Source organism: Lytechinus pictus, chromosome 2 (assembly GCF_037042905.1).
Source record: "Lytechinus pictus isolate F3 Inbred chromosome 2, Lp3.0, whole genome shotgun sequence".
In the NCBI taxonomy this organism is placed as follows: Eukaryota; Metazoa; Echinodermata; class Echinoidea; order Temnopleuroida; family Toxopneustidae; genus Lytechinus; species Lytechinus pictus.
The window spans coordinates 9,355,012-9,373,494 of NC_087246.1; the positions used below are offsets into that span (position 1 = coordinate 9,355,012).

At 34.3% G+C, this 18,483-nt stretch overlaps 1 protein-coding gene across 1 annotated transcript in view; it reads right to left on the bottom strand.

The window, feature by feature from the left end:
* LOC129253586 (sarcoplasmic/endoplasmic reticulum calcium ATPase 2-like) overlaps positions 1 to 18,483 on the bottom strand; it is a 47,914-nt gene that overhangs the window by 18,648 nt on the left and 10,783 nt on the right. Inside the window, exons 2-13 of the mRNA XM_064106133.1 lie at positions 15,940 to 16,020; positions 11,968 to 12,053; positions 11,726 to 11,792; positions 9,089 to 9,177; positions 7,808 to 7,985; positions 6,190 to 6,320; positions 5,677 to 5,765; positions 4,498 to 4,600; positions 3,553 to 3,807; positions 1,866 to 1,983; positions 1,050 to 1,150; positions 298 to 481 (exon numbers count right to left, since the gene is read on the bottom strand). Of these exons, the coding sequence (XP_063962203.1) occupies positions 298 to 481; positions 1,050 to 1,150; positions 1,866 to 1,983; positions 3,553 to 3,807; positions 4,498 to 4,600; positions 5,677 to 5,765; positions 6,190 to 6,320; positions 7,808 to 7,985; positions 9,089 to 9,177; positions 11,726 to 11,792; positions 11,968 to 12,053; positions 15,940 to 16,020 (1,482 nt within the window). The remainder of the gene's footprint in view (positions 1 to 297; positions 482 to 1,049; positions 1,151 to 1,865; positions 1,984 to 3,552; positions 3,808 to 4,497; positions 4,601 to 5,676; positions 5,766 to 6,189; positions 6,321 to 7,807; positions 7,986 to 9,088; positions 9,178 to 11,725; positions 11,793 to 11,967; positions 12,054 to 15,939; positions 16,021 to 18,483) is intronic.

Below are 18,483 nucleotides of genomic sequence, written 5' to 3' on the forward strand. Positions count from 1 at the left end.
AATACAATTCATCTTTTCATGAAAACCTACACTATCACAAATGAAAGAGACAGCAAGAGCCAACCTCAGCAACGAGGAATTCACATGTTCAGCAGATGAATGAAGAACAAACACTGTGATAGGAATAATCATCATTGGCTGGCTTATATGTATATTATATTTGAAGCTGCTAATCCATGTTGCTATAAGAAAAAAATAATAGCAAAAATATTACTAATCCAATTTCAGAATCTTGTCCTTTAGTAATATATGTCTAAACCATAACTATGTATTTGGGTAGGAAGATTTAGACTTTACCTTCAGTGGATTCATCTGGTCCAAACACTCCGATCTTCCTGCAGATGGCTTCAGCTGTAGCTTTGTTGTCACCAGTGATGACGATAACCCTGATACCAGCTTGACGGCACTCCTCAATGGAATCACGTACCTCAGCACGGGGAGGATCAAGCATAGCCACGCATCCAACAAATGTCATGTTGCTCTGCAATGAAAAACAAAAGTCACATTCTTGTATATATTCTTGTATTATTACTCATCCTTTTCATGATAAACACAGAGCTCATACTGGATACTACTGTCAAATTAAAATATGAAATGAAAGGGTTAGTGATAGCCAACCTCAGCAACGAGGAATTCACATGTTCAGCAGATGGTTGTTGAACAAACACTGTGATAGGAATAATCATCATTGGCTGGCATGAACACAATTTTTATTAGAAAATGTTAATCATTGTTGCTTCAAAAAATAAATTGATAAAAAGTCTCCTATGGAAAATTAAACAGACCAATAATTTAATTAAGTCTTTTCATCGTTGTCGTCATCATCATCATCATCATCATCATCATCATCATCATCATCATCATCATCATCATCATCACATCATCATCATCATTATTATCACCATCACCATCATCATCATAGCCATCATCAACATCATTTTGTACAGAGATAAATAATTGGGGCATAAAAAGCAGACTTGTATGAATAGTTAACAAAATCAGACTGTACATGTTTAGGAAGTGAAGAAGAAACATTTGTTCAACCATACCTCATATTTACAAAAGTTAGCAGAGTTCTCAAGATCCATCTCTTCCCTCTTGATGGGGGTATCCACAGTGGCTAGACCAAGACAACGAAGGGCATCACGACCTAAAAACAGATCACACAAGATTAACCACTAAATACCATCATATGCAAACTAGGTCAAGCAATAACTTCTTTATTTTGAATGGAATAATTTTTAGTATAAATTTTAGAAATATTCTGTCAATGGTAGTATAGCCGTATCCATGTCAGCACAGGGGACAAATGTTACATATTTAATTCCATCTTGTTGTAGGAGTATTCTTTAGTATAATATTTGATTTGGCATGAAATTATTAAACTCATCAGTTGTAGAAAGCACAATCCAGTTAATATCTAAGGCAGTGTGAAGATGATGTAGATAAGTTGCCAAATCTTCTGGGTTAATTGGTAATCTCCCTGGATAGTGATAAATCTCCATAGCAATAGTTCCAAATATACATTTGAAGGTTATATTTCTCAGAGTGCAGTCTGATTATCCTGAAAGTGATTATCAATTTAACACAAGTAATACAATGATAAAAGTCAATTATGTAATACCTTTGCAAACTGCTATAGACATTATGCCAAACACAACTTTTATTATTTATGACACGTGTGTGTACAATTGTTTATTATATTTTCTATTTCATAATGATTAACAATAATGCTTTATAAATTCCTGTCCAATTCGACATGTTTCCTTTGAATCTTATTAAACCAAAATGAATTGAATAAGTGAATCATCTAATTACAAAGAAACACACCAGTATGAAAATATAAGTACTTGATGTTGACATACCTGTACCATAGGACATGATCTTCTCTATGATCTGATTCTTGACACTAGGAGTAAGAGGTATCTTGGTTGATCCAACCCTCAAGCTGTTACATCTCTCAAGGATCCCTTCAGGTGCACCCTACAAATAAACAAACAGTCACTAAGTTAAACTCCATCCATTCAATGTCCATTTTTCATTCACCCACTCATTTATTTATTCAGAAATTATGTCCTACTTGATCATTGGTGTAAGAAAAGAACCCAGTTTTCTGTGATGCAAATAACGGAAAAGTTTCACAGAATACATAAAGAACACGCAAACACAATTTCTCAAATAATTGGAATTACTAATAATACAATGATAATAACTAAAATCAAAGCAAAGTTCAATGAAACAAAACTGCATTTTATAATTTAACCCTAAAATGGCCAGGGGGGGTTGAATCAACCCCCCCTCAACATTTTCTACATCATTCCGCCGTGCGAAATTTTTTGACCGCGCCACTCGCAGAGTTTATACTTTTAAGTCTCGCGCATCTTTTGAGACCAAATTTACGATGCTCGGGTACGCGGTTCCGAAATTATGCAACATTTTGTAGGTGCATGTCAGACCAAAAATTGTTCCAAAACGTGATTTTGTGTACAATGTCAATGCGAATTGAGTTTTCTCATCTTATTCATAAAGATATGATTATTTTTACTTTAAACAGCTGAAAGCAATTGATTTTAGCATAATTATGCTTCAAAAAGGTTGTGCAATAAATCTGGTGAAAAAAACAAAGAAAAACAGAGAAATACATAAGAATTCATAAAACAATAAAATACATAAGAAATTGATTTCCAAACCGAAGTTTTTTTCAATTGCCATTGTTAAGAATGCTACAAAGAATATTTTTTACCAAAAATTAGCATTCTAGGAGCTTTATTTAGTGAATTGGAGCAAAAAGTATGATTTATGCATAAATTAGCATAATTAATTCATATAAAATAAAATCTCATTATTTTGGAAAATTTTACCATACAGCCTTGTAGATTACATAGCACACTACCAGGGTGCAAATAAGCCTGGCCTAGTTAGGGTTAAAAAATCTGCCCATCAGATTTTTTCCAGTGTTAAGCATATGTTTTTCAAGCTTTATCTGCATGGAATTTTTTTTTTTCCATCTATTTTCATTAATTACAATTGCTTTATTACAAGTTTTAAACATGTCACACAAGAACAAGGAATATGATGTTTAGAACACAGATGCACATGGCATTTTAGACAACTGAAAACTGGGGTCTCTAGTGTAAAAGGTGTATTGGTGCTAGGCCTTGGTGAGTCATTCTTTTTTCCCCGGTATTTTTCGACTGGTGAACTGCCAAACTAAAGAAATACGTAAGAAATTCAGTGTCACCAAACACTATGAATATCAAAGCTTTTCAGGCCTTTATTTCCTTATGTAGATCTATATATTGAAACTTTCACATTATACTATATTTCCAAATCTCTAATCAAACAAGTCGAGCAATGAAAATGATAGTCCTGAGCAGGATTTCTCAATTTTTTGGTTGAATTTTTGGCCCATTACATTATAATCCCTCTGCATGGGTGCAGCCATTTTGTTCTGTTTTGTTTGCAATTCTAGTTACTCCACTGCGGAGATGCCACAGAGTGGCGCCCCCTAACTACAAATCGCCGAATGAACAAGAGAGCTAAGTCTCTCACCTTAACAAACATCTTATTTCCCTTCTCCTGACCAGCCTTGGATGGTGAACAGTAGACACTCATGGATTTCCTATCTCTGCTAAACTCCAAAGTGACTTCCTTGTTGTAACGTGACAGAAGAGCCTGATTGCATGCATTGGAGAGCTGAGCCTTGGACAACCTTGATAGGTCAGTACCTAGGATGTTCATCTTCTCCACCAGGACAGTCAGGGCTGTCTCAGTTGCCTCACCAACCTTCTCATACACACCCTTGGCCTGATTGAAACAAGTAATAATAATAACCATGATGATAATGGGACATTTTATTTTCATTTGATTTTAATCCCTTGGTGATCTGTAATTGCCCAACAATCAGAAATAGTAAGAGCCAACCTCAGCAACGAGGAATTCACATGTTCAGCAGATGATTGAAGAACAAACACTGTGATAGGAATAATCATCATTGGCTGGCTTATTATACACATCTCTTCAGTGGGTAATATGATCTGCATACATTTCTAACATCCATTCAATACTTGATTCCCTAACATTTGAAATCAATTGCCAATGTTTAATTAACAGCTGCAGACCAATCAAATTCTAAAATGAATTTTCCTTCACTCAAAAATTCAGAAGGTTGATGCACCAGAAGTTGAAACAATAGTTGAAATGAATTGTGAGTTAAAATTACTTGATTGACTTCATTGATCAACAGCTTTCAAAACATTGATTTCAGTCATTCATAAATCCCTCCCAAATGATATAATATAATGTAACATTGAAAAAAGAAATACTAATCACAATGACCAGTACTTCTTTCCTGACAGTATAACTATTTGAGAATGAACATTGCTACCAAGTACAACATTAAACCGTAAACTTGACCTAACCTTTCAGAGACTTAAGGCTAAATCTTAGCAAGTTATTTTTCGACCCTAATAGTGTTCAACCCCTAATATATCCTACCTCATTATAGTCTATAGCTGAATCATTGCACATAGCACATATAGTGGCTAGCTCTGATAATGCTGCATACTGTGAAAAATCAGCTCTCCTACCATCAATGAACCTAAATAGAAAAAAATAATTTATAAACATTTTAGAATATATCTGCTACATAAACTCGTGCTCGATAATATAACTAATTTGGTTGCCTAATAAACCTGGATGGAGAGTAACAAATACAGATTAATGACTAATCACATATTGAATGATGAGAAAAAAATAAGCCACTTTAATAAGATGTTTCAAAGTAAAACAAAATTGAACTGTATTTTATGGCCAGTAACACACAAGTTGACGATGGATCCTAGAGCTCAAATTGTCATTGATTGCATTATTTCTAAGCTTTCTGTATCTTCTATCTTAAAAAAAAATCTGTATTGTGAAATGTCTTTTTCATGGAAAAAAAAAGACCCAATTATTGATCAAATACCAAGTACTCTAATCATAAGTGCCAAAAATGTAACTGAATTTGGGAGATAGATTTGCAGAATGTTATGCATTCAAAGTCAACCTCAGAAACGAGGAATTCATTGATCAGCAAATATTCTCAAAAAGAGAATACTCTGATAGGGAATAATCATCACAGGCTGACTTCATATAAATCCAACATCCACATTGACATGCATGATGTATTACTGAATCTATTATTTCTCAACAGACATTCACATTTAAAGTTGATTTCAATAATACTGATGACAGAAGGCAGTGATTTTTTATTCAAATAAAAAAATAATATATAAAGTGAAATATGGTGATTCTTGGACAATAATTGTGAGAAAATTGACCATGTAATTTTCAGAGAATGGTGTTAAATTACCATCAATACAATCATAATGCAGTATTTACCATACCCTGTACATTATGAAATAATGACTGGGTCCTTTTGGGATCATTTGGCAGTTAATTGAATTCGGCAGAATGATATATGATGAGGGCATATGTATTCAATTACGCTCAGTATAATGACATACGATTATTCTAATGCAACTGTGAAAACATTGATTGGGTCATTTAAAAACCACATCACACTAAATTGCAAGAACTATAAATGTGGATAATGACTCGTGGTGGAATGCACTTTCATATTTACAGTCTACAGTCATACAAGTAAATTGTCAACCTAAAAGGAATCAAACTTACACATCACCCTTGGGTTCATAGGTAACGCCACTGACTGTGAATTCATGGAAACTTGCACTATCACCCTGTGCATCCTTCAATAAAAAGAACTGCAAAAAAAGAAACAGAAAGATTTGACATACATGATTACATTTTCTACGCGCAATATAATAAAGAATATTATTTTAGGTACGCCACTAGCTATCTGGATGAGAATCTTTTATACAAACTTACAGCAGTATATAAATTCAATTGTCAGAACTGGTGATCAAGTATTGTGATATTTCTCACTCTTCACTCTCTCCACCTGCGTTGGCCTAAACAAAGTCTTTAAATATGTTATGAGAATGGTGTAACTACTTACACCCCAAAAGAAGTTTACACAACAGATACTTTTTCCACACTGTCTGTCCTCAAGAGGGCCAATGTTACTTGTATTGAACACAGTTTGGATAGATCTATTGCCCTTTGCCCCGGTGTATATTTTGTCAGACCTCCCAATCATATTTCAAATCCAAATATAGCATGCCATACCCTTGATGCAGACATCTGGTTGGTGGTGAGGGTACCAGTCTTATCGGAGCAGATGACAGATGTACATCCCAAAGTCTCAACAGAGGGCAGGCTCCTGACGATAGCGTTCTTCTTCGCCATTCGCCTTGTACCTGAAGGATTTAAAAAAATATTGATGTTCACATTGAAGAGATATCATCACAGTGTAGGAGCTCTTCAGATTTGCACTAATGGCTTTTAATGGTTGAAATCCCATAGTTTCTTTGTTAGGGTATATTTGTGTGAGTGCCTTATATTCTTATTAGGCCCGTTTCGGGTACACATGTACATGCACGGTCAAGTCAGTGCACGTGTACTAAATTCCATCACCGTGTACGCGGTAGCATCTGCATAAAGCTTGCATGGGACTGTAAAGTCAGTGAACAAGCTCACAGCCTCACATTAATTCTTAGTTCTCAGACACTGCACATGTTTAATCTAAGCTGAGTAAACTTTTAAATTGCACCAATTTTTGTGGATTGTTACTTCTAACTTCTCAGGTAAGCTTTAAAACCGCGACTTAGGCTATATAGACCCCTTTTTATGTTACATTGACATGTTGATGCGGGTTCGTGTCAAAATGTCGGAAACAATGAAAACATAACTCGCTCTCAGTGTTTACGTGTACACGACCGAAAAACACGCCGTGTACACGTGCATCAAAAATGGACTTTCAAAACGGGCCTAATTCTTATGGAAAAGTTTAGACCATGAAAAATTTCTAAATATTCCTATTTAAAATATATCACATGAAGAATGGGGATTAAAATTATTCCCCACTGAATTCTGTGATTCAGAAAGACTCTGGCCATTTACCATCTTACCAGCAAAGAAAACCTTTGTCTTCTAGAAATATATTTTCCTTTAGAAAAATATATGAACATTTGATGAATATCATGCAGAGAATTTAAATTCCATAAAAAGTTAAAAAGACAAGGCACACTAGAATCAAGCCAGTCTCAGAAACAAGGAATGAATTCACCAGCAGATATCTGAAGGGGAATCAATTCAACATCATTGACTGGCTAAACAAGGAGTGGTAATCATCTCCAAATCAGGCGAGTCTTTGAATGTTATACAAGGAAAATGCATCACATGGCCATAGTGGATACATGCGTTTTCAAAGTATTTTCCCCAATGTTTCCCTTTCAAAATAGATTTTATCAAAAGAAAAACGTGTGTCCAAAATATGATTGAACATCGTATGATTGAGTAATATGACAAGTCTTTTTGTAATCAACTCACTACAAGATATAATTCTTTCAATCTGAAAATTCAATCGGTTAAGATACCTTTTTTAATTGCATTTCTTATATCTCAATTCAAAATCATCTAGTTTACTCTACCCTTTTCGAGGTCAAAGTTTCTAACAAATGACCAAGATGATAGTCTACACTAACATAGGTCCTAATTAACAACAACTGAGCCTAAAGTCACCAGTAATGAAACAGATTACCAAGGGCAAGGATGAGATATTTGCTAATAAATAGCAGAGCTTGTAATCTATAGGGTCAAAGGTATGACCTACAGGGTGAAAGGTAATGACCTATAGGGTCAAGGGTTATCACTAAAAAGATAAAAGGTCATGAGTTATACTGACCCAAGGCAAGACAGGTAGTAATGATAGTTGGTAAACCCTCAGGGATGGCAGCGACAGCAAGAGCTACGGCGATCTTGAAGTAGTAGACGGCACCCTTGACCCAGGAACCTCCATGAGATGGATCTGAGAAGTGACCGATGTTGATGGCCCACACCGTCACACAGATAACAGAGATGACCTGAAAGAAATAAATGATTGTTTAAAACAAATTATGTTGTTCTACATTTCTTAAATATATCGTTAGTGATTTTACGAACTGGCTCAAACCTCAGCTGGTCTCGAGATAATCGCGTTCAAAGTTTCTCAGACCCTCATAACTTCACGCTTTGAAAGAAACCAGATCAATTATTTATACCAATTTAAAGCATACATTTTATTCTTTATATGCAGAATTTTGTCCGCAATTCATAATCATTCTCTCAATATTTGAAAAGAAGTGCATGTATGCATTTTAGAAGCTGCTAAATTTTCCCCAAAACAGGGGGTTTGAGCCAGTTCGTAAAATCATGCGCACCATGCGCACTGATTTTGAGTGTCACAAACCACGGTTTGAGCCAGTTCGTAAAATAATTCATGCCATGCCCATGATTTTTTAGAGGCACAAACCCTGCGCAATACGTGCAGCATCTAGGTCGGGTCTTTGACCCGAGCGTGCCATTCCTTTATAGTACACAAAGTATGGTTTGAGCCAGTTCGTAAAATCAAAGGAGGGGGTTGAACCGGTTCATGAAAAAATTAAATATGCTCTTTTTCTTCAAATAATAGTCCTAAGAATTTTGATCTGAAATTTGGCAAATCAATAGAGTGAATCATGAGCTATCGAAATATGCAAAAAAAAAAATTTTTTTAATTTGACCGAAAATTAGGTTTGAGCCAATTCGTAAAATCACTGACGATATGTAAGCTTACGATAGTATGTTTTAATTCAGCAAAGAACCAATAAACTATTCTTGATATAAGTAAGCATGAAATAGATTGCTGCCAAATCATTTTCATACAATATTTAGGGGGTTTAAATCCTATACATATTGATAAATATTTCATGTTGAGTATCATTTTTGTTCGGTAACTTCTACACATTTACTATATATGCATATCAACATCAGAAGAGAGAGCAGGAAAATATCATTTTCAACAGATTGTCTGAAGAAAAATAAATAGGACCATGCACTTCATTCTTTATCATTAATACAATAACAACTAATGCTGATAGGACTGAGACAATGGAAATAATCAATAGTAAAAAGTTCAATCTTAAAACGGTTTAATCTTTCTCCTTACCTTTGAAAGTTGTTCACCAAATTCATCAAGCTTCTGTGTAAGTGGTGTCTTCTCTGTCTCTGTCTCAACCATCTCTGTACGGATCTTGCCTGTAAAAAAAACCCATAAATAAATTGCTGCCTAATCATATATAAACTAAAGCTCAGTGCATACATGACTATGGATTCTGAAATCATAACTCACTCAATATTTAATTTTGACCCTTTTCATGTCACAAAAATCTATAATTTTTATAATTCAAAATGTAAACATCTCACAGCTAACCTGTCATCTTCTTCTTGGAATAAACTCCTATCTTATTATAGGTGTAATTTAGAGAAAAAAGAACCAAAACAGATGTCATTCCAATTGATCTCTGCACAAAATATGCAGGCAATATATCCCAATCATACAGATAAACTCTGTAAGGTGATGTTCACAATACAGGCAAGCTGAGATGTGAATAAATCTCAAGAGGAATGTTTATTCAATATCAATACTAAATGAAGTGAGAATGATGGTTGAGCATCACATTTTCCATGTATCAACTAATATAAAACATCTTATACAAAGATGAAATAAGGGGATCTGGAAGTCATCTTGATACAGTAAGAACTACAAAGTATTTCTGCCAGTCTATATTACAATATGCAACAATGGAAATGCATGGATCATTATCTTCATTACTGTTCTTCAATTCAAAGCACCATGCAGCATGGAGTGATGATTTTCAAAGATAACTTGCTGCCATGGCAACCTGTAATAAAGTGGTTTTTCACTGTGGTCACTCTACTGGTTTAAGTGCTGTATTTTTTTCCATCTCTAGCTGCCACTGCCTTTTGAATAATTCACGACAAAGAGAAGTCTCGTGTGCCCTATTGTTCTTACTTTCTATTCATGTCAAACATCTGGAAAAAAAACACACACATTCATACACACAAAGATATATGCACATGGGACTTTTCATATCCTATTGAATTGAAAAAAAAAAGTAGAGGGGAGACATTGTTAATATTGCAAAAGCTATCAGCTACAATTGCAATACAATATCCACTCCCCCCAAAAAAAAACACCAAAGCATAGTGCCCTTCTCCTTTACAACAGACAATCTATTTGTTCTGCTATGCGGTTTTGTGCCGAGATAATTGCACATTAGCACTAAACAGGCCATTAGTTATATTCATCGTTTACCATTTTTATTACATTAGCTCAATTGTTTTCTCTTCACCTGGTTCTCCCAGGAATAAATATGGGTCAATACCTAATTTCATATGGAAATAAGTTCACAAATATGTGTTCCAAGCTTTATATATCTTTTATCACATGATAACAATTCTTCAGACATATCAATTTCACCACCATAATCACAATCAATGGATAGCAATGCCCCTTTGAATCATTTGTTGAAGTCTGGTTATGAAATGATGTCTATTCAACCCTTTGGATCTTGATTAATGTCTGCTCATGCAGTCATTAATTAGGAAACTTCTGATTATTGCAATGGTTATTATTAGTTAATAACTGGTCGTTAATTGATTCAGGGCAGGAAATAATTTTTATTTTTTAGGGGCTACTTATTCTTTCAAATTAGCATGATTGCTCAATTCTTATCGCAATTCCTTTCATTTCAAGAGCTTATTTTTTTAATGCAACAAGCCATTACATGCAAAAATAATTATTCTGCTGTTAACAGATTATATTTAAAGATTTTCTTGGATATCGTCTGTAGCAGATCTTATGGCAACTCAAGAAAAGACAGCTGCCTCAAAGCATGTCAAATGGAGAATATTAAGGGAGTTTTGAGCTGTCATGTAGCGAAATCACACAATACCCTCACATATTCCTACTTTGATTATTATTCAAAGGGGAAGTTCACACTGATGATATGCTGGTTTTTATAAAATCACAAAAATTATTTTTTTTAATGTTATTGAAGCTTTGATGAAAATCTATAACAGAATAAGAGTTATGAATATTTTAAGTTGTTAATTTGTGACATCTTATGTTAGCAGCACCCCATATTATAATTGACATAAATTCCAAAAATTCCCATTTTTAATGGAACATGATGTATAAAATATATTTTTCTTACAGAAGGGGACATGAAATGATGCGTCTGATGAAATATAAAATCAGAGCTGCTCGTCTGTGATGTGGTAAAATCATAATTTAAATAGCTTGAATAGCTCCCTTATTGTGGCTTTCGCATTTGCATTAATCCTGAGAGATTGGTCGACCAGTGTACTCAACATCATGCATTACTACGTGTTGCTCTTTCAAAGTGAATTAAAACTCCATTTAAAACACTACCGTTTTTCTGGGATCTCACATATACTTCTATTGATCAATCTTTGTCTTTCCCTGTGCTTCGCATTTATCATTCAGTTAAATTTTTTTTTTCAAGGTTTCAGTTTAATCAATTCTTACTTGTTGCCCATGCTCCTTTGTATGTCTTTATAGGAAAAAGTAGTCGACCTGGTAAACCGCTCATAATTAACACTGGTGGAGCATGCCATGGATGGAAGAAACACACAAACCGGGGGGGGGGGGGGGGGGGGGGGGTCATGGGTTCAAAGACAAGTTCTTAAATGTTCAGTTCCCTGCTTACTTGATAGCAAGTATATCCTTAGCAGATAAAGTAAAATACCAATGACTTACCGATCTCTGTAGACAGACCAGTGCCAATGACTACACCATTGCATTTTCCAGCAGCAATATTTGTACCCTTTACGATGAGAAAGAGAGAAAATAATGCTTTATGATAGGAAAATTTCACGTTATAATAACCTAGCTGATATTGTACATCATGCTATTTATACTAATGTGATTGTTGATGAAGGGCTAAATGGATCAGCTTTTTAAATCAAAGAAAAAAAGTGCTTTGAATAGTTGTTACTTACCGAGAAGAGGATGTTTTTCTTGTCTTGGTTGACAGCCCTTGGGTCTGGAATAAGTTCAACTTGTTTCATTACACTCACTGACTCACCTATGATACAAACGAACAACAACAGTATGAAGTATGAGGTATACAAACACATTACAAGCATTTTCCCCACAACTGCTCAATAAAGTTTTGTAAAATTCATTAGGCATGTTCACATGATGTGTCTGATAAACTTTAATAGCAAGTTTGAATAATATAAGTTTTAAAGCATGGTGCTATGAAACTGCCTGAAGCATCATACCCATTCCATGGGATTGCCCCAAAACAATTTTGGCGATATGGCAAAGAGTCAATGATAAGTTGTAAAATTAATTGGAATTTTTATTGGCAGATAAACTAGCTACTGTCATAACATCTTTTGGTCTTTGATGCTTTCATTTCTTTTTTTACATCAACTTCTACTAAACCTGTTCACAAGAGGTGAAATAAAATTTACCAATGAAAGGATCTTTTCTATAGACCAACACAAGCATTACCAGATTAGTTGAACTTTTATTCCTTTAAATTTGATTACTTGTTGATTTTGTTGTTGTTGTCATCTTTCAATATATCTGGACAGAGTTGTCAAGTATATGATTTCAATTTTGCCAATTTCACTAACTACTATCCAAATATACAATTTTAAGAAATACATTCATATTTTCTTTGGAATTGCACAGCTACTCAGTATTCCATATTAAAGACATACCAAAATAGCCATCAAGTTGAAGGTGAACATGTACTTGTACATGCATATTGCAAATTTTAATTCGGTATTCTGAAAATGTTTTATTTTTATCATGATTTCAATGTTACAGTCTATTTTTGGCATGAACCCAACTATTAAAAGCAATATTATGTGTGACATTTAGTTCTTTTAATGTCAAGTGTTAGATTGGGTGTTATTTATTACCAATAGAAACCAGGCTATCTGATTTTTTTAAGACAGCATATCAGAGATGAAATCTTTCCCTTAATGGACAAAGAAGATAGGTTGTACAGTGTAAATAGACCCCTGTTCAAATTCAAAAGACCATGCATGAACCATAACAGTGGACAAAATTGTCTTCTTTTGTGTTTAATTTGTCCTATTTACCATATTTACTACAAATAATGCAAGATGGCTTAAGGGACCTCTGGATTCATTCACTGTAATTATGTCTTACTTTGACACAAATTATCCCAGCGTAAGCATATACCACATAAAATGGTAGCAAATGCTATGGAAGAAAATATCTTTCACGACAATTGTTCACAACAGATCTTTTCATTGAATTTACAATGTTTGAAGTGCAAGGGGTTTGTTTTACTCACTCAGTAGTGTAATACTGTAGAAGGTACGGGTCATATCACATATGTAACTAAGAGACTTTTTTTACAAACTTCACAATGCTATTTCATAGTTATTTTCAATTTTAAGGGTAGAAATTTGACACCAAATTGAGTGATTTAAAGGACTGATGTGTTCAAGTACAAGAATATTATTGCTCACTGACTGGACATAAAGAGGTTGAATTAATAATGCAAACAGTGTAACCACTACTGCATACACAGTCTAAATCTAATTCATTATTATAGGATTATGACCACTTCTCTGTGTTCCTGCCATATGGAAATGGCTTAATTCAATGAATAGGATTGATTGATTAAAGGGGAAGTTCAAGCTGACAAAAAGTTTAGTGTCAAAAGAGCAGAAAAATCATGAAAATATTGCCGAAGGTTTGAAGAAAATCAAAGAATAAACAAGTAATACATTTTAATAATTTGATTTGTGACGTCATATGCAACCAGCTTTCCTACATATCGCATGGTGAAAAAAAAATCGATGAAATGTCACTTCCTCAGAAAATTGAAAATGGTTTTTGCTGTGCCTTCAGTATAACAATAGACAAATTATTTCACACCCAATCCTAAAAAGAAAACAAAAAAATAAGTCATTACAAACCATTAAAAAATTGAAAAATTGACATTTATGTTCATGTATTTTATATTACATAACATATGGGGCAGCTGCTCGTTTATGAGAATAAAATACTGCTTTTCAAATTTTAGAGTTAAAATAATTCCTTAGCATTGAGAGATGATCATTTTGACATGTTAATATTGTCAATAATGCGAAAAGAATGTATACAACTAATTATTCAATTTCACTTCTTAATGATTCAAATTAATTAGCATGCTATCAAAGTGTACAATTATGTTTTGTGTGACTGATAAAAATTTGTTTTTTTTATTCTTGTAAATGTTATCACACATGTCCAGATTGGGGCCAAGAGACTATGGGCTTGGAAAAATCCCGCTACCCGAATAGCGATTATATCAAAATGTCTAATTTCACGACTACTGTGTGACTAAAAGCTGAATGTAAAGTCTAAAGGTTAGGAAATCAAATCTGGTGTCATTGACTTTTACTCAGAGTGCATTCACACAATAACAAGGACCTTGAAGGCAGAATGTGCAGTAGTATTACCAAAACATACATGTGAAGATATCTTCTCCTGATGTGAACATATTCTCATCAATTGAAGAAATAATGGTAATGGTATATCCCTCACTTTGAAACAGAAAAACCTTGTGTGGTTACACAAATGAGGTATCCAAGTGAGTTTAAGTGTAAGATGAGTGAGGAAAAGACAGAGTCATGGGTGAGAGAGTGAGGGGGGTAGAGAGACAGACATAAACAGAGAAGCAAAAGAAGGGAGAAAGGGCATGCAGGGATAGTAGTTATAATATTAAAAAAAAACAATACATTTCTTGGCTCTCTTTCCCTGGACTGTACATAAGTGGAGATGTGCCTCTTTGTCACTGAAATCACCTTTCAGTCATATTAAAAGTTACCACTACCAGTAGAATTTATATTCTCTAGCTGTTATTTATAAGCTGAGTAAATTATTCAAGCAATTTGATTTTACTTGAAGTAGGGCAACTGTTTCAATATCAGGACTATCCATCCTAAAGCACTTTCCGGAATAGGATTCACACGGCAGCTCATAAACCCTTCCCATGCTACATTGTAAGATGTTTTATAGCAAGGAGAAAACTCTGTTTCTTAGCAACAGGATACCGGCTGTGACCTTTTAATTGTTCATTATGAATGAAGTGCAACCACTATAATTTGTACAAGTGAATACAAGATCCCATAAATCCTAGATAGTAGTATTATTAATGAAGTAATTTTGTTTTTTGCATACATGTATTAGAACATTAATTACTATTTCAAATTATGGCTCCTTATGACTGGACTAGGAATGCTAGGCTTGTGTATAGGGAAACCAACCTACAAACAAGCTAGTTGTGATGTTTTTGTAATTTTTAACAGGAAGCAAAGTATAGGAAATTAAAAACATATAGTTAGAGGATACTTGCTAGTTAGGTGCAAAACAAGCATCTGTCATTTTGCCTGTAAAGCCAATGTGTGATATATCCAAGTTCAGATTTGATAAATTTAGCACTAATTTTGGGCAACACCTAACCCTCTCTCCTGTTAAAATTAATTGAATTTGAAGGAATTGATCCCAGAGTGATGAAGCAAGCTTTTGATTGAACAGAAACCAACAAAAATGCTTTGGGGAGGGGTAGGAGGGAGGGAATGAAATGAAGGGGGTGGGGATAAGAGGACAAGAAAGGAAGGGTGGGAGAGGAATTGGAGAGGATGTAGGAAGATAATGAGGGGGTAGGGAGGAAGCTGATTAGATACAGTTGGAGAGAGGAGATAATCATAGTATTGAGAGAGAAAGTGAAGGAAAGGGAAGAGAAGGTAATAAGAGGGGAAATGGAAAGAGGGAAGGGAAAAGAGAGATAAGGAGAGAGTGAAGGGAATGGGGAAGAAGGAAGGGGAAGAGGGGATAGGGAAGGGAAATAGGAAGGAGTGGTAAAATTAAGATTGGTAGGAAAGGGAAGGTTAAAGGGAGGGTAAGGGGAAGAATATGAGAGAATTAGAATGACTTACCAGTGAGGAGAGCTTGGTCTACCCTTAGAGTAGTTGACTTGATATTAGTGATACGGACATCAGCTGGAATTTTGTCACCAACTACATGAAAGAAAACCAAAAATAAATTTTTCTCATAAACATATCATGCATTATCATACGAATATATCACTGGACCAATATATGCATACAAATTTTCACAAATGGTTTCGTTCCTTTTGCAGTGATTAGATCTTGTGTGAGAAGTTGAGAACATGAACATCATTGCATGAATTTCAAACTAATCCAGGACTATACCATACTTTGGGTCCCGTAACACAAAAGTTGGCGATAAATTGTACACTTGATTTTTATGATTGATTGTACATTGTAGTCAATGCAATCAATTGTTTTAAAAAATGTTTAAAAATCATTGCTAAGCTTTGTGTTATAGGCCCCTGGTATGTACACTACTGAATGTATTCACATGAAATTCATAAGGCGTATAATGTACATTAATTACACACAATCAATTCTCCATTGATAATTCCTCACTCATGGACTGGTTTCCCTAATGGAAAACAAAATTGTTCTTTCTAAATGTGTGACCTTGGTATGTATTAAAGCGATACTCCATGTGATAGGGTGGCTCATTCAACAGGCTTTTAATGATGTAAATTACATGTAAAATTTTCAATTTAAACCTTTCAGTTAAGGTTGTCAGATCTGACAATTTTCTTTTTTTTCGTTGATCGAGAACCCCTGTATGTTACTATGGCAATTGTCGGATAAAAGAACTGACAATTTATAATACAGTCCTTAGATCAGCACATGCTTTAAATCATGGAGCCTAGAGTGAATATACTCCATACCAACATGCCCTGGTGAAGGTTTATCCTCACTGAGCTAATGGAAACAGGATTTTTTTAAATTGTGGTCGTATTCAAGGAGAGTAGATTGATTGAGCAACTTGGTCTGATAATGAACCATCCATAGATTATGATACTACAATCTCCTGTTATCACATAGGCTGCATGTATTTGCTTTGTCTGTCACACCTCCCCTCAACATTATCAAACCAGAAAAACAAACTTCAGAAAAACAAAATCAAGATTATATTCCATTCTATAGTAGTACATGTATGTTATAATATACTACCGTGATTGTAAAGCCTATTCAGAAAGACATGCATGTAATTACCTCTTTTTTCAATGTGTAATGAAACCAAGGATATTTCTATGTGTATACTGCTCTGGTACTTTATTTTATTTCCAGGGTGGAATTGCATAAAAAAAATTCTTAGCTCTGTATATTCCTTAATTGGAAGAAAAAATATATACACAATAATCCACAATGAATGAATTCCAATGCTGACCTTTATCTTGTATATATATTGTATTTTTCTATATCACCATAATTGTAATCTTACAATGTATCTTATATTGTGGATTGCTCTATTTTGATCATATTCCAACATCATCGTAGAAACACACATGCCAACATATAAAATTGATTTTGAGTTATTTCATTTCTGATATCATGCTTATTTCCGTTGAAAATATTTTAAAGAATTATATTTCGTTTTGATAATTCAGAAGTATAAGCAACAAAAATATTAGCCTTTCCAGACTATAAACCAGAGTTATAAAAGCTGAATATGATTTCCCCTTCAGTCACTAGGCATATAGAAGCTCCCTTTAAAAAAGGGAGATTGATCATAATGTGACGCATTAGCATTGACCGACTTGCTCCAGTATAATCATTATCTCATGAACTCATCTCAATCTATGCATTCTTCAGTTTGGTAACACAACCCAGCTGCAGAAATGCCCAACATCATCATGTTTGAGCAGTAGGATCCATGCTTTGAGGTAGCCTTTCAGACAAGGGCTTTTTGTGTGGTATTTTTAGGTGAAAATAAAAATAAAAGGTGGTTATTCAATCTTCAGGAGCAATTTAATTTCAAATGAAGGTGGTGAACCCGATTGTCCAACTCTGTGAAAATACAGTATGAAATCTTTGCACAAATAATCATTCTCTCTCTCTCTCTCTCTCTCTTTCTTTCTTTCATTGATATTTCATATCATTCTGGGTAGAAACTGTCATGGACTTATCAGCTCTCAGCAAAATTTTCTCCAATATATTTCCTTTTCAAGTTCGAAAATGTAAGTTTAACAGCCAAACTTTATCCCATTTTCAAGAATAATATTCATCATTGCAATAAAAGAGATGGGCCCATCTTACAAAGAGTTATGATTGATCCAATCAATCGTAACTCTATGGAAATCCATCAGTTTCATAATTTTTTCTACAGGAAATTTGAAAAATTTCCTTTGTAAACAAAGGAAAACACACAAAATTGTCAAGAAATAAATGACTTTATCGATATACATTCATATCTAGAATTTTTTTGAACCAACATGCATTTCATATGTTGACTTTGCTGGCTTTCCATAGTTGCGATTGATCGGATCAATCGCAACTCTTTGAAAGACGGGCCCCTGCTCTGAAACATGCATAGTGCTGTTTAAATTTGATCATCAGAACCACAGCTAAAACACAATAGGGCCGTCTGCACCATCCCGA